The sequence below is a fragment of the Dunckerocampus dactyliophorus genome, chromosome 11, assembly GCF_027744805.1.
Source record: "Dunckerocampus dactyliophorus isolate RoL2022-P2 chromosome 11, RoL_Ddac_1.1, whole genome shotgun sequence".
Taxonomy (NCBI): Eukaryota; Metazoa; Chordata; class Actinopteri; order Syngnathiformes; family Syngnathidae; genus Dunckerocampus; species Dunckerocampus dactyliophorus.
The window spans coordinates 54,576-71,945 of NC_072829.1; the positions used below are offsets into that span (position 1 = coordinate 54,576).

General features: G+C 41.8%; 2 protein-coding genes across 15 annotated transcripts in view; one reads left to right on the forward strand and one right to left on the reverse strand.

The window, feature by feature from the left end:
* The first annotated feature begins 643 nt into the window (after positions 1-643).
* Positions 644-15,848, forward strand: fhl1a (four and a half LIM domains 1a). Its single transcript, XM_054792848.1, has 6 exons — positions 644-805; positions 8,253-8,434; positions 8,732-8,909; positions 9,400-9,569; positions 9,658-9,844; positions 15,455-15,848. The coding sequence occupies exons 1-6, from the start codon at positions 784-786 to the stop codon at positions 15,607-15,609; spliced, it is 894 nt and encodes a 297-aa protein (XP_054648823.1). The 5' UTR covers positions 644-783; the 3' UTR covers positions 15,610-15,848.
* The window catches only part of map7d3 (MAP7 domain containing 3), a 33,208-nt gene continuing 30,227 nt past the window's right edge, over positions 14,390-17,370 (reverse strand). For 2 of the 14 annotated variants that reach the window (XM_054792816.1, XM_054792814.1), the window contains exon 20: positions 14,394-17,304. In XM_054792816.1, coding sequence (XP_054648791.1) covers positions 17,297-17,304 — 8 coding nt within the window. In that variant the 3' untranslated portion in view covers positions 14,394-17,296. Of the gene's footprint in view, positions 17,305-17,370 lie in introns of all 14 variants that reach the window. The other 12 variants (XM_054792819.1, XM_054792820.1, XM_054792817.1 and 9 more) reach the window with 9 other exon arrangements.

The window sequence follows — 17,370 nt, forward strand, 5'->3', positions numbered from 1 at the left end:
GGTGGTCAGGTGGTCAGGTGGTCAGGTGGTCAGGTGGTCAGGGAGTCAAGGAGTACAATCTGGCACTGGTAGATTGTCAGGCAGGTGCTTAAGAAGGCCAGCAGTAATGAGCCACAGGTGTGTGTAATTAAGTCCGGGTCATGTTCAGGGATGTGCTGCAACACATAAACGGCAGAGAGCAGCAGAGCAGAACACAGAACATGACACCTAACCCCTTAATGTTGATAGCATTAGTAACATTTTACTGTGTAGCACAGTGTGTCCACCATATTTGTTGTTTCACATATTTTCAAGTGAATGCTGACTAAATAGTTCAGAGAGCATGACACCCGTCACACACAAGTATATTTATGCATGCGCTACTAAAATTTGTGCATGCAGGTGTGTGTGTGTGTGTGAGAGAGATAAACGTGTTCCCCATATGAGTCATCAGGATGAGTTGTGATGTTGATGTGGTCCAGGAGAAACAAAACATTTGATGGGAAGGCTTTGGGAGTATCTGTTGTCCTTCAGGGCCATCATTCAAAACCTTTCAGAGTGACTGTTATTTTTAACCTCTTACAGCCGTAGAATTCAATCACCAACAGCTAATCTCTCCACTCTATTCTCCAAAGCATAGCCTAAAAAGGAGCACAGGGTAAAGGCTGGGGGCTCGGTGGGTGTGTGTACAGGGGTGTATATACAGCCCCCTCTAACCAAAGCACATGCATTCTCTACAGGTTTGAAGCTCTGTAGGTGCTTTCATCTTTTTTCAACTCCGCTTTTCCTAGGTCGGGAAGCAACATGACATTCTACAGGCACTCAGGTATGCTAGACAACACTTTTAGTGCATTTATAGGTGAAGTAGATCGGAGGAGAGATCATGAATGTACGCTATTGTGTTTGACTGCTGAGAGACAAGCATTGAAATGAATGTTAATGTGCATCAAACACATTTTACTTTGAATGCTGAGAGACAAGCTTCAAATGAACATTAATGTATCTCGAACACATGTACTTTGTCAATTCTGAGAGACATACATTCAAATTAACGTTAATGTGCATCAAACTTTTGTTTTGTGTGAATGCTGAGAGACCAGCACTCACACACGTGGGCATATGATTTCTTCAAGGTAAACATAGGAATATCTAGCAAATGACTTCTAATAGTTGTGCAAATATGTATCAACACCAGTGCTATTTGGTGTCCAAAGTATGACTGCTAAACAAGTGTTAATGCTCGCGGGATTACTTTATAGTGAGAATATGAAGGTTTAGTGTAGTTGTGTGAATGCTAGCAGATAAGAGTCTACACTAATGCCATTCTGCACTGAAAATAATTCTTTTAGTCTAGTTTCAGTTTGTTTAGTTTGGTTTAGTTTATTTGAACATGAAGGTTCCAATGGAATACATCTCATGAATCATTCTTTCACACTTCCACACGTCCAAAAGGAGTCAGAAGAAGCAAAGCTTATTTAGTCCTACCCCCCAGTGCAGTACATATTATTCACTACCTGTATTCCATATGTCATTTTTAATACATAGAATAATAATAAGGTAATGTGACAACAACATTTTTTCACAATTAGTATATAATCCATGTAATAATCAATTAATAATAATAAATAGAAACAAGCAGAACAGAATATAATCATCAGTATAGTAATCCATAAATCAAATAAGACAAGAATAATAAAGCAAGTTCAAGACTCTTCTGCCTTGTATTGAGCAAACATCAGCTGCTTGTTTTGTTTTGGTACATTGTTTGAGTTCCTTACTCAATCCGTTCCATCATTTAATTCCACATTCTGGAATGCTGTGGCTTTTCAGCCTTGTTCTCGCATTTACTCTAAGTGTTTCAAGTTGAGTTTTCCCTAAGATCGTATTTCTCCTCTCTTGTAGAGAAGTATTGTATGACATTTTTGGGTAGCTAGTTATCGTTGACTTTATGCATTATTTTAGCAATTTAGCAAATTTGAAAATGTGTGATTTTAAAAATAAAGGATTTGTATGTTCTCTATACTTGGCATTATGAATGATCCTCACCCATCTTTTTTGCAGTACAGTGAGTGAGGGAAGGTTGCTTCTCTCATGATCGCCCCATATCTCCACACAATATGTTAGATATGCTCACACCAAAGAACAGTTGGTTTTTCATCAAGAACACATTTTGCTTTATTCAATACTGGAGTGTTTCTCGCCACCTTTTGTTTTGTTGTGAGATTTCCAGCTCATTTTTTAATCTATTATGATCTCCAAAAATGTGTTTTCATTCACCCTTTCAATGTCCACTTGGTCTATTTGTATTTGGTCGTACGTGTCCTTTCTGCTATTTCCAAATAGCATTATAGTAGTACCTCGCATAACGTAAACCTCCTTTTACATAAATTCCACTGAATGTAAAGAATTTATGTAAATTTTTCACATTGTATTACATAAGGAATTCCATATAACGTAAAGCGTCAAGTCCGTGCAAGCGACAGAGAGACTAACAGAGTACACTTGGTGACGCCTTCTGGCTTCACACTCTCATTAGCTGATTATCGGGGCACCACCTATGCTCTTATCTCATTGGCTGATGATTGGGGCACCGCCTACGCTCTTATTTCATTGGCTGACTTATCCAGCGTGTCCAGTTTGTGTGTGAGCTCCCTTCCTGATCTTAGTCTCCCTTAAACTAGTTTGCACGCATTGAAATCTCTTCTCAATTTGTTTACTTTTATTTGTGTTAAAATTACCGTAGTCATGGGCCCTAAACCAAGTGTAAGTGGTAAGAAAAAAGGGAAAAGTTGTCGATCGAAAGGAAGCAGGAAGTTATCCACAAATTCTGACGCTTCATGCTCTCATTGGCTGATTATCGGGGCACCGCCTACGCTCTCATCTCATTGGCTGATGATCGGGGCACCGCCTACGCTCTTATCTCATTGGCTGACTTATCCAGTGCATCCATATTTGTGTGTGAGCTCCCTTCCTCATCTTAGTCGCCCTTAAACTAGTTTGCATGCATTGAAATCTCTTCTTAATTTGTTTACTTTTATTTGTGTTAAAATTACCGGAGTCATGGGCCCTAAACCAAGTGTAAGTGAGAAGAAAAAAAGGGAAAAGTTGTCGATCGAAACAAAGCAGGAAATGATCCAGAAGCGTGATGGTGGTATGAAATGAAGTGATGTTGCTAGACTATACGGCCGTTCCCCATCGAACATTATACCTTATTTACCTTATTTTATATTGGAATGTTACTCTACTATGTTTATGCTGTTTTCTTATATTTTCCCACCATATTTGGTGGACTTTGAATATTTTGAAGGCCCAAAGGTGTGAGTTTGAGAAGATCTTGGAACGGATTAGGTTATTTACATGTATTTTACGCTTCGTATAACATAAAATCCCTATAACATAAAGGTTCTTGGAACGGTTTATTTACGTTGTAGGGGCGTCTACTGTATTTTATTTTTACTTAAATTCAAAGATAATCTGTTTCTGTCAAACCATGACTTTAATATGACCTTTTCATCTTTCACCTTTTTAATGAGTTCTTGTGTGTTTTCCCCACAACAAAAGGCAGTGGCATCATCTGCAAATAATACCAACTTTAAATCCTTTGTTGCTTTACAAATGTTGTCATTGATGTACAAATTGAACAGTTTTGGTCCCAGTATTGACCCCCGGGGTACTCCACACGTAATATTCAAACTCCCAGATGTGTATTCTCCTAGCTTTACAAATTGCTTCATGTTTTCTAGGTAGCTTTTAACCCAATTCAAGACTAATCCTCTGATTCTGTAACTTTCTCACTTCGTTGTTAAAATATTGTGATGAATTGTCTGGAAGGCTTTTGTAAGATCCATAAATACTGCAACTGCACACCTTCTGTGGTCTATAGCAGTAGTGATTTCCTCCGTGATTTCCATCAGTGCCATAGAAGTTGAAATGTTAGCTCTGTATGCGTATTAACTACCTGCTAGTACTTCATTTGTATTCATAAATTTGTCCAACCTGTTGTTAAATAGCTTCTCCATCATTGTGGAAAATGGGGGTAACAAGGAAACTGGTCGATAATTTGTAAATTAAAAGTTTTTGAAAATTGGAACCTCTTTCGCTATTTTCATTTTGCTGGGAAATTTTTTGTGAATGCTTCCAGACACTAATGACAATAGATACTGAATGTGATGGCTTTATAGTGTGCAGAAGTAGTTTGTATACCTCCCACACTCCAAAAATATGCATGTTGGGTTAATTGGAGACTCTAAATTGTCCATAGATATGAATGTGAGTGTGAATGTTTATTGTTGTTTGTCTATATTTGCCCTGTGATTGGCTGGCGACCAGTCCAGGGTGTACCCCGCTTTTCGCCCAAAGTCAGCTGGGATAGGCTCCAGCATGCCCCCGCGACCCTTGTTAGGACAAACCGGAGAAAACCCACGCCCGGGGAGAACATTCAAACTCCACACAGAGATTCCCCAACAGAGGTTTGATCTCCTGACTGTGTGGCCAACATGCTAACCACTAGGCCACCGTGCGGCCCTAGTATGAACTGAATTTTCCAAATTGAAATAATCTTCGTAAATTTTTTTCTTTTAATATTGACTTTATTCTCGTAACATTTATAATATTATAACTTCATCCCCAACCCGATTTTACAAAAATTACAACTTCATTTTGTTTTGTTTGTGTCTCAGATTACGGCTTAAATAAAAAAAAAATGTAAAAATCAACTCTATGCTACTAAAATGATTATTTTTCCTCATAATATTAAAAGTTTATTCTTGCAAAAATTGAAACTTTTTTCTCGCTAGATTACAAATTTTTTTTGTCTTAATATTTTCACATTATTATTGTAAAATTACTTCATTTTTGATATTTTCCTTTTAGTTTTCTTGTTAAATTATATTTTTAGAATGTGCTGCAGGCCAAGAAAAAAAAAACAACCACAGGCCTCAAATGACCACTTGGCCGCACTTTGGACACCCCTGATTTAATGTGACGAAAATGAATGAAATGACTGAATGTGTGAATGCTGAGAGACACGCATTGATTCTTGTAGGATAAGATTCAGTAAACCAATACACTGTCAGCACATGAGCTACTTCATCATTTCCACTAATGAAATGCTATTTTTGTATTACTGCTGAGAAACGAACATCCACACCATTGATGATTGATTTGTTCTTAGTGAGCATGAGTATTCAGCATCTGACTTTTTAATGAATGCTAAGAGACTGGCGTTCACAACAATGCTATTCTGTGTCTTGTGTCTGCCTAAAATAAATGTTTGATGTTCTTCTTGCACTTTAAAAAGATCAAATGTGTTGTATCATGATAAAAGTGTCATCCTGCAGCAGTAAGATTAGGACGTAATATTTGTAACCAATGTTCAAACAGTTCTAGAAGCAATGCAGGCCACTCCGCACTCGAGAATGAGCGGATTGATTAGAAGGTCATTGTGACCTTTCAAAACAAATATTTTGGCCCAGGGTCAAGAATAGAGAAGCTGATGAGGGAAAGGTCAACCTCATGCAAGAACATCTGCCCAACACCACAAGAAGTCAGGAACATAAGACTGCTGCACATAAGACCAGATGAGATCACATCATGTTTCATTTCATTTAATAACAAAAGTCTAACTCCAACATTGTGTTGTCGTGACTCACCACACAAACTGGTCTCGCTCTGACCTTTCTAACTAGAGAGGACCACTGCACCCCTCAGCTTAGTCCAGACACATAGCAGCGGTCAGCTGTCATGCGCTTTGGAACAAAGATTAAAGCTAAACTACTGGAAGCCGTCCCCACTGGAGACACAATAGCTGCATGGCACCACCCGCCCTGCACACCCCTGAGGAGGGCTGGGGGCATTAAATAGAACCTTTGGTCTATAAAAGATCAACAAATGAGGCCCGACTGTGTGATTTGCTGCTGCGTGAGGCTTTACAGCACCGCAATGAATGTGAGGATTGATGGAGGCCCACGAGTCAGTGCTCAAGTCCCGACTTTATCTCCTCTGGACACAGTTGCACATTGATATCATGCTTCAAACACACACCCACGCACAGCACCGGGGCGGCATTACACACTCTGAGAGGGATGTTAAGCACATCCCACTTAAATAGCTGCACCCGTGTTATATGTTTTCCCTGTTGCCAAGGCAACTAAAGCCAAATGCCATGACTTCGTTGACCACATTAATCCCGTTGTAGCTGTTTTAAAATTAAGTGGGTGAATCCTTTTTTTCCCCAGACACAAACATATACAAACTTTCTTTCCGCCGTCTGTCTGCATTCCTGTGACGGTAGAGCAGGAACGCTGACAGCTACAAAGCAGCACCCCAATGATATGACGTAGCCTTAAGTTTGGGTTGGACCTCTCTGAGGCAGATGTAGTCTTTGCATGGAGACTTTCTTTTTGCTCCTTGGTGATTTATATCACTGAATGGGATTTTAATATGGGTAGGGCAGCAACCATTGGGTAGGCTACATCCTACGGAAGCTACACTACACTACAGAAAAAAACACTAATTAGTTTATTCATTTTAAAATGTTACAACAAATTTTACAAACAACAAAGTCAACTGAATTTTGTGTTATCGTGACTGCCTGTTGCCAGTCAGAATTTGCTGTGTAGTATCAATCATGGGTGCCCCCAAGCCTCTTCAAAAAGCTTACAAATAAACAAAGGCAGCATACACTTGACCACAATCACTAAACTATTTCCTTGCTGCCTGATACAGAAGAGAATGTCAGCAAATAATTAAATCGCAAATGAATCACTACTATAAAAAAAAAACCTGACAAATTGTAACAATTAGTTTACGTCCTTCATTACAAAACTTCACAACAAATTTTCCACATCAACAGAATTTTTTGAGCACTTTGATAGTTTGCTTGTTGCTAGGCAGAGTTGGTAAGTCTGCATCAATCGTTGGTACCCCCAAGCCGCATAAAAAAACATTTTAAATATCACACACTTGCCACGCTGTGTCCTTGCTGCACCGCGTAGTCGGGAAAAGGACAGGGATAGTCGACCGACAAGGAATTCACTGCGGATTATGATGAAAATTGTTTTCATCTAGTTTAATTTTAACTGATTATAAAACCAATTTTAAGCAACAATATACAACAACAGAATTAATTTCACATTATAGTGGTCGCTTATTTCTAGGCAGAATTTTGGGGGCACCATCAATCATGTGTAGCATGACAATGCCCCAAAAATGGCACACACTTGTCATGATCACCACACTGTGTCTTTAGCAACTTTGGGCTGAGGGCTTTGCTGCCCCACACAGCAGGATACAGATTCATATATCAGGTTTATGAATATCAGGTCTTTATGCTGCCGATACCAATCATCCATGAGTGAAATCATCAATCACATAGATTAAGTGTACATTTTAAAATAAAAACATTTAAAACAAGGCTTATTTTTATATCTTATTTCAACCCAAACAAAGCCAATGTTTGTTTTACCAGAACATGAACAAAATGCTGGTATCCACAACCCACAACTTGCATTTCTTTCTAGTGTTCTCACATTATTAACTGAAAACCTGTCATGTCGTCGTGGAGGGCTCCTAGGCTGTATGATATGAAAGGGGAACAATACATTTAGACAAAAACATATTTGAGGATCAGACGCCTTCTTTAAGGAGACTTTGGATGCAAGAGCAGCTTGATGGCACTCCAGCAGCACCCAGTCAGTCGGCAAACCCTGTTTCATCCACAGGTCCGACAAATCCAATCACTTTTTTGGGCTATATCAGGCGCGTGTCCCATGTCTTGCCTACTTAGCCGTTGCCCAACCGGCCGATGATCACATCGCAAGCCGTGAAAATTCATCAGACCCTGCCAAGTGCCAGTGCCCCAAATGCCACCCCAAACTAAAGCTTTTTCAAGCGTGTTTTTCAGGGTGCAAAACTTACACCAATCTCACAACGACAGGAAGTCCCACAAGGCAGACATGCTTGTTTCGGCTTTGTGGAGGCAAAATGGGCGGGAGACGGTCGCTATAGGCTGGCTGCTGCAATGGGGGCGTAGGGGATCGGCGTTTTAAAGCAAGTATCGGGATATGCCGATACCATGCTTTTTGACGGCAATCGTCCGATACAGATCTGTGGCCGATCGATGGGAGCACCCCGAGTATATACAGTACTGTATGTATTACATTACAATGGAGAGTTTATCAGTCTTATTATAAAGTTCTTACTAGTGGCCTTGTATTGAAATGTTCCCCATTTGGGATGTAAGGACAAAGTTCTAAATGTTGCCTATATCGCAGGTCCCAGGAGCTACTTAACCTCCACCATGACGGACCGTTTCGACTGCTTCTACTGTCGTGACAACCTGCATGGGAAGAAGTATGTGAAGAAGGATGACAAGCACGTGTGCACCAAGTGCTTTGACAAAGTGTGCGCCAACACGTGTGCTGAGTGCAGGCGACCCATCGGTGCCGACTCCAAGGTAAGAAGTGGATTGTCAAACAAACACATGCAAAAGCTGGTATTGAACTGACATCTCTTGCCAAAGTTTTCACTGAAACACTGAGCAGCAATAAGGAACATCAGATTTGATGGGGGGCATGACAGAAATTAATTGAGAAGCACTGTTTTAACGGAACGGCCCTGTGACCTAACAAACTGCCATTAGAGTGATACCTCTCGCCTGCTGCTTGGCAAAAGCAATAAAGAAGCCTCGAAGCATCGCAGATCTTTCCGGAGCCTTCGCTGACCTTTTCCTCACGACTCCCTCCCTGTGCAGGAACTGCATCACAAGAACCGCCACTGGCACGAGGACTGCTTCCGTTGCACCAAGTGCTACAAGCCACTGGCCAACGAGCCCTTCATGCCCAGGGATGATGGCAAGATCATGTGTGGCAAGTGTAGCTCGGTAACCGACGGCAACCGCTGCCAGGGATGCTACAAGGTGGTCATGCCAGGTGGGTCTTTGGAGACAACTTGGAAGTCATTCCATGTGGAAATTCAAGACCAGTATACTGTATCAAATATGAGCTACATCTGCACAATACAGTACTATTGAAAGTAAACTTGTATATACTGTACAGTACATTATTCAGTGTACAGCGTGTATAGCAGTATTGAGTCAACTTGCACTCAAGCGCAGTGGTGGTAGCATCATGGTCTGGGGCTGCATGAGTGCTCCCGAAACTGGGGATCTGCAGTTCATGAAGAGAAAATTGAATTCCAACATGTACAATGACATTGTGAAGCACTGCATGACACCCTCACACTTAAGCTGATGTCAAAATCGCTGAAGGATCGTAATGTTCTTCTTTTTGAGCCACTTCTTTGTTGCCTTGACTGTTTTGGGTCATTTGTGGGTCATGCTGTAGGCACAATCCACGACCCATCTCCAGTGTTCAGGTTGAGGTCAGGGTTCTGTTCCAACACTTCCTACATGTGTTCCAGGCACCAAGAGCGTGGAGTATAAGAACAAAGTGTGGCACGAGGACTGCTTCACCTGCTTCGAGTGCAAGCAGCCCATCCGCACGCAGAGCTTCCTGACCAAGGGTGACGACATCTACTGTGCACCCTGCCATGACAAGAAGTTTGCTAAGAAGTGCTTCCACTGCAAGCAGGTACAAGTTGAAAGAGTTTCCTGTCTTGCTATTAGAATTGGTGAAACTGCAAAACGACTGTATACAAATATAAAACTTTGTATCTTAGCCCATCACTTCCGGAGGGATCAGCTACCAGGACCAGCCCTGGCACTCCGAGTGTTTCGTGTGCCGTAGCTGCAGTAAGCCACTGTCAGGCACTCGCTTCACCTCCCACGAGAACGCCTTTTACTGCGTGGACTGTTTCAAGAGTGACGTGGCCAAGAAGTGCCATGGCTGCAAGAACCCTATCACAGGTGTGACCCAGCATGCACAAACATTATGGTACATGCATCGAGGGATGACTTGAATTAACACGTTTACTGAACAGCACAGCAGCAACACAACCAATGTAGTGATATCAATATGGAGCAAACTGCTGCTCGGCCACCATTAATGTCAACAAGCATACAGCAAGTGTAACACGCATGAGTTGAGAACAACTGAGGAGCAATACTTGAAAGTGTATGCAAAAGAAGATAAACCTGCTGGATGCATGATACTTGAAATGCAGCTACTGCTATCTTGTGGAATTAATCATTAAAAAAAAGAATTACACGAGGAGGTCGTCTATAGCCGCAGCTGTTAGAGCAAATGTTTTTTGAGCCGGCACTAACTTGACAAATCTGCTTTTTTTTTTCTTTAGTAGACCACGCACCTGGTGACTATAGGAGACTTGGCTGTTAACTGAATAGAGACATGAATTAGAGCATTTATGATGTCTTTAAAATAATGTGGAAAATATTAAGCATACTACCTTAACAAAAATTGTTTAAAAAAAATAAAAAAAATTGTAATTTATAAAAATGCCCACCTATACGTCTGTGTAGGCTCTGTCGTACAGGAGTTGTCCATCGAGGGAAAGGCTTCTTGAGACGTCATCTGTACTTCTGTGAAGAATGTGTCGGACGTTTCGCTCCTCATCCGAAGAGCTTCGTCAGCGAACTAATAAGTGCTGGTAGCCTAGGCCTTAAATACAGTAAGAGTGGGCGGAATTGGTGTGCCAACACCCTCCTCCTATTGGTTCCTTACACTAAGCCTCGGCGGAGTAGTGGTCTAATCCTCTCCTGCCATTAGCACCTCCGAACAAAGGGAAGTGTCAAAGGGAAGTGTAGCTCCCTGTAGTTGGGTATGAACGACTCTGATACTGGCTCGTGAGCATCTATTGTTCTGGCTCGGCCCTGGCTCCACCTCATTTGCAAGACTAAGAGCTGTGGGTTTTGGTCTCAGTAACCTGCTGAACTCAGGGTCCAAATTAAACCTCAAACCACCATTCCGATTCAATGATGGGTTCTGTTGTTTGACAAAAATAGCTTCCTTTACTCCTCTTTCAAACCATCTGTTTTCTTTGGCCAAAATCTTTACCTCACTGTCCTCAAAAGAGTGATTGGTTGCTTTAAGGTGTAGATGTACTGCTGATTGAGGCCCACTAGAATTGTCCCTGCGATGTTGATAAAGCCTTTTTTGGAGCATTTGCTTAGTTTCCCCAATGTAGTGCTCTTTGCATTCCTCATCTTTACAGTGGATGGAATAGACCACATTGCTCTGTTTTTGGTTTGGAGCCTTGTCTTTAGGATGCACTCATTTTTGTCTCAGGGTATTTACTGGTTTGAAATAGGTAGGAATTTTGTGTTGCCATAAGATCCTCTGGAGTTTTTCGGAGACCCCCGCTACATAATGGACTACCACTCCTCTCCTTTTTGCTTCTGTGGGCTTTTGGGTTTCTTTCCCTACTCTCTTCCTTTGACATTTGTTAAAAGCCCACCGCGGGTACCCACAGGTTGAGAGCGCTCTCTGGACATGTTGTGTCTCCTTTTTCCTTCCCTCGGCACTAGTTGGTATTTGTTCCGCTCTATGTTGGAGGGTCCTAATAACCCTAATAACTTAATAATAAGTTTATGTTGTAGTGGATGGTTTGATTCAAAAAGCAGGTATTGGTCAGTGTGTGTGGCCTTTCTAAAGACCTCTGGAAGTAGCTGTCTGTCCTCTCCTATAATTACCTTGCGGTCTAAGAAGGCTAGTTGGTTCTCTTTAGCGTCCTCGCGAGTAAATTTGATATTGGTGTCCACCGCATTGATATGATCTGTGAAAGACTGAATTTCTTGTTTTTTGATTATGACAAAGGTGTCATCCACGTATCTAAACCAGTGCCTTGGTTTTGTCCCTGAGAAGGATGTGAGAGCCTGTTTCTCCATCTCTTCCATGTACAGATTCGCCACTATGGGTGAGACTGGTGAGCCCATAGCACAACCATGAATTTGTCTGTAAAATTTCCCTCTAAACTGAAAATATGTAGTGTTAAGGCAAATTTCCAATAATTGGCAGATGTGGTCAGCACTAAGTTTTGTTCTCCAATGCAGAGTTGAGTCCTCGAGCAGTCTCTTCCTCACCACCGACACTGCTGCTGAGGTGGGGACAGATGTGAGAAGTGAAGTCACATCATAAGACACCAAAGTTTCCTCTTATGAAGTGAAGTCACATCATAAGACACCAAAGTTTCCTCTTATGATGTGATTTCACTTTTCACATCTGTATCAATATCAAATTTACTCGCGAGGACGCTAAAGAGAACCAACTAGCCTTCTTAGACTGCAAGGTAATTATAGGAGAGGACAGACAGCTACTTACAGAGGTCTTTAGAAAGCCCACACACACTGACCAATACCTGCTTTTTGAATCAAACCATCCACTACAACATAAACTAGGGGTTATTAGGACCCTCCAACATAGAGCGGAACAAATACCAACTAGTGCCGAGGGAAGGAAAAAGGAGACACAACATGTCCAGAGAGCGCTCTCAACCTGTGGGTACCCGCGGTGGGCTTTTAACAAATGTCAAAGGAAGAGAGTAGGGAAAGAAACCCAAAAGCCCACAGAAGCAAAAAGGAGATGAGTGGTAGTCCCTTATGTAGCGGGGGTCTCCGAAAAACTCCAGAGGATCTTATGGCAACATAAAATTCCTACCTATTTCAAACCAGTAAATACCCTGAGACAAAAATGAGTGCATCCTAAAGACAAGGCTCCAAACCAAAAACAGAGCAATGTGGTCTATTCCATCCACTGTAAAGATGAGGAATGCAAAGAGCACTACATTGGGGAAACTAAGCAAATGCTCCAAAAAAGGCTTTATCAACATCGCAGGGACAATTCTAGTGGGCCTCAATCAGCAGTACATCTACACCTTAAAGCAACCAATCACTCTTTTGAGGACAGCGAGGTAAAGATTTTGGCCAAAGAAAACAGATGGTTTGAAAGAGGAGTAAAGGAAGCTATTTTTGTCAAACAACAGAACCCATCATTGAATCGGAATGGTGGTTTGAGGTTTAATTTGGACCCTGTGTTCAGCAGGTTACTGAGACCAAAACCCACAGCTCTTAGTCTTGCAAATGAGGTGAAGCTAGGGCCGAGCCAGAACAATAGATGCTAACGAGCCAGTATCAGAGTCGTTCATACCCAACTACAGGGAGCTACACTTCCCTTTGTTCGGAGGTGCCAATGGCAGGAGAGGATTAGACCACTACTCCGCCTAGGCTTAGTGTAAGGAATCAATAGAAGGAGGGTGATGGCACACCAATTCCGCCCACTCTTACTGTATTTAAGGCCTAGGCTACCAGCACTTATTAGTTCGCTGACGAAGCTCTTCGGATGAGGAGCGAAACGTCCGACACATTCTTCACAGAAGTACAGATGACGTCTCAAGAAGCCTTTCCCTCGATGCCCACCTATAGGCATCATACTGAGATATAGTTGTAATATCCTTACCTAGCTCCATTAAAATCACCCATCACAACATCGAGAACTACACTAATGAACATTGTTACATTCAAGGAAGAATGTCCATCATCCACAATCAAGATCACACGTCTCTCTTTTCTGCGCATTCTGAAGACAGGAGCTAATGCATGTAACAGGACACATTTATTTCAACAATAAAGCCATAAAAAAAAACTTAAAAAACGCCAACAATGTTCTATTTACGTAACTGACCTGTATATAAACCAAGCTACAGCAACATTGTTTATTGTAGCAGCTGGCACAAAGAACTATTTCTCTGTAGTTGTGCATCGGCTCACGCCACTACCGAGCGCTGTTCAAAATAACGCAATAGGAAATATGAGCTAACTTATGAACAACTACAAAAAGACCAAATTATCTGTAAATTCTTAGCCCCCATTCCATGTGTTGTTTATACGCTGCTAGATGGATTGTGATCGGATATCATGTGCTATGTGCTCCATGTATCACAATCAGTATCACGGTGACTAACTCCATGGACACTTGTCCGTCTGGTCCAACTGATCTGGGGCATCTTCTCCAGTTTATTTTGGGTAGGTGGAAAAAAGTTTCTATCACTGCAGCGTTTGTTAGCACTAACATTTCTTTGTCAGTTGTGATGCAATCGCTTGGCGCAATGTCCTCCTCGCCATCCACGCGAAGCCTTGCCATGCATGGTAACAGTATGCCACCCTCCGTTTCTGTCGGTATTGCGCCCTCCTTGTACTTTTTGCCACTGAGAGGATGGGGATGGGTATGGCGCGTTGATGACACGCTTAACAAAGACACTGAACAGGATACCGTGGTGTAGTGGGTTTATTATAACATTTGATAATGATGAGACCTCAGCTGGGATAGGCTCCAGCATACCCCCACAACCCTAGTGAGGAAAAGCGGCATAGAAAATGAATGACGAGCTTAAACCGGAAGAGCAAACAGATACTTCGCATGTGAAGTGGTTACAGATGGTGTGCAGCAGTGTAAGGAATTGTGGTAATATAAATGACAAATTTATAACAAAATGGTCAAATTACGGCTTCCTAGCCTTTCCTCTCTCCTCTCACCATTTATGTCTTCCGTGTGCATAAGCACACACACCCACCTGTGCCTAGGTGACCACGCCCCTCTACACTCATGCAGCCTAAACAGACAAACTTATAACTTGTCTTGTACAGTCAGCATAGCTTGACTAGCTCCACATTTACACCGCAAGTCATGGCTGTGTAAAGACTTGGGCCCCATCTGCTACATTCGAGGTTTCACTCTCTCTTCTTGCAAACTCAGCTTCTTAAACCTGTAGCTCACCCTCAGTATATCCAGGCTAAAAAAAATATAAGGTTCTGGATCCTCATTTGTCCAAAAGTAGTCGTCGTTGGCGGCTCTCACAGTCTGCCATGATTAGTAGTAACAAACAGACACAAGCTCGACATGCTGTTGTTGACGGCAGCACTAGATGTGAAATCAATGTGCCCAGGAATGAAGTTCCGGTAATGTTTAAAATGATCAAAATAAGGCAAATACTGTAAGCACTGCATGTTATCATGAATGTACCTGCTAGTTTTATATATGCCGTGACCGTGCACTGACTTATAGTCAATATAAGTGTGTGCTATGACGTGCATTGTTAGCTCCCTCATGCTAACTGTTTTTTTTTCTCTTTAGAACGCACAGAAAAGCAAAAGACATGTGTGCTCATGTTTCACAGAAGGATTGTGGATGATGAACACATTTTTTTTTTTAAGTGCACTTTTCCTTTCAAACCTGCTGGGAAGACAATGAGCATTATATTCATACAGGGAATGTGGCTGGCATATCTATAACTCCAAGTTTGAGATGTTTCATCAGACTGGGGAGCATTTTCAAAAGCTGAAGAATTTAGTCTTAGTGCCAACAATAAAGGGATATTTCAAAGTTTTAGGGGGCAAGGACGTGAAACATGAGATACGCATACAGACATAGCTGCAACCTTGATGATGCAGAGCAGATTAGAAGAATCACAAAGAAAATGGAGTAATTTTCGTTTTCTAATAAAAGGGCAGAGTTTTGGAATGTTTGGTGCCGTCCACTGACCCCAACATCCTTGCGCGTCCTAGGGTTTGGCCGTGGCACCAACGTGGTGAACTACGAGGGCTACTCCTGGCATGACTACTGCTTCAACTGCAAGAAGTGCTGCCTAACCTTGGCCAACAAGCGCTTTGTCATCAACGGAGATCACGTCTACTGTCCCGACTGCGCTAAGAAGCTGTGAGCTGCTCATGAGATCCCCACCTGAGAGAAAGCAACATAAAAGATTTAACTGCAGCTTACAACCATTTTTTAGCCATCTCTTTACAGTGAGAGGTTGTCTTGCTTGAATTGTGTATCTGCATATAACGTACAGTAGAGATGCAACACACTTGCTTTGAAACGTATTCTAGCTTTGGAGTGGCCAATGTTGAAATATAACCAACAGATGTATTCTTGAGTGATGAAGAATAAAAGACGGTGGCAATCTCAAGTCTAGTTTTGCGAGACTTTATTAACAGTTTATTTCATCTCCAAACACTTTTGAATATATATTTACAGTACAAATGTTACTTGGGGAATAAGCAGGAGCATTATTCACAAAGGACTTGATTGTCAGAGGCCAAGGTAAGGACACTGTTGAGTTTTTTTTTAAGTTTCTTTAGTTAACAGTAACACAGCATCTAAGGCACGGCGCTATCTAGCTAGCTATAGTTCATCTGCTGAAACGGACAACAGTAGCTGCAGTAGATGAAAGAAGAATGAATCAAGGACGGCTTGATGAAGTCTCTTACATTCTTGGAGATTATGAAGAAAAGTAAAGCCCTCTGAGGTCCTCACATTTTAGTCATCGAGAGGGCTTGGACGCCAACAACAAAGCATAAATCGAGGTCCAACTACTGTACTTTCTTTAAAGCAAAAAAGAATTCAAGCTGAAGGCTCAAACTTGTCCGCCAGCTATAGTGTTGGTAGAGCCCAAAAGGTCACAAACACGTAGACATCCATCCGCCCTCAACGTGGCTTCATTGGCCTAACACTGGTTTTAATATACAACACTTAAATATATGCAGAACTGTATATTCATATATGAACAACCACATGTTATATTCAATACCAAATTGAAATGCATGTTGTCAGATGTAGCAGCTGGAGTATTGGGACATCGCACAGAGATAGATTTTTACTACAGACTAATGTAAACTACAACCATCTGGTTAGTAAACATACGCTCCATACAGAAAATCTAAAGATAATAAGCCCTGAACGAAGAACCTGTGCTGTACGTTAACAGTTCACTGTGCCTGCGATGCTCCCTAGTGGCCACAGAAGGGAGCGCAGTGCATGGGTTTCTAAAGCCAAGGGAGACAAACGTTCACTTCACATGACAGCAAGCTGTGCGCGCACAAGCACAGATTCTGTTATTCACACCAAAATTTGAGGCTGTGAACAAACTGGTAAGGCCATAATTGCTGGATGCTGCAAAATTTTAAAAAAACGGCTGATCAAGTAAATTTAGAAGAGCCACACTGCGGAATTCCAGAGATAAGTCTGAAACACACCCTGGAACGCCCTTAGATAAGAGGAAAACATCTAAACATGTCAAGGTAAGTACAATAACAAAGCCAAAATGAATAAATTATAACAACAGCACAACCCTGATGAAGACAAAAAGTTTCAAAAAACATAACATGGACACAACTTAGAAAAAAGGGCACCAGAGAAGATGACGCTCAAAAAAGGAACACATGGAATTTCCCTGAAGCTTTTATCATCTTGCAGATGAAACACCTAGCTCTTATGGGGGCTGGTCTGTTCCTCCCCAGGGAATAAATGGAGGAGGAAACTGTTTGGAATCTTTGAAATGGAGCTCAGCTGGACAGGAAGATGAGGAGGACAACAGTGCAGAGGCCTCCTGGTGTCGCAGTGCAGCGTCAAATCTCTGCAGAGACATGTGAAGAAGAATGTTTTGAAGGAGAATGTGAAGTAGCAGCATCCACTGGAATCA

Bases quoted from the DNA above. Each gene is read 5' to 3' on its own strand.
- fhl1a (XM_054792848.1), top strand. From the start codon at position 784: ATGACATTCTACAGGCACTCAG. The intron at 8,435-8,731 runs GTAAGAAGTGGA...CTCCCTGTGCAG, and splicing joins CCATCGGTGCCGACTCCAAG to GAACTGCATCACAAGAACCG. The intron at 9,570-9,657 runs GTACAAGTTGAA...TTTGTATCTTAG, and splicing joins AGTGCTTCCACTGCAAGCAG to CCCATCACTTCCGGAGGGAT.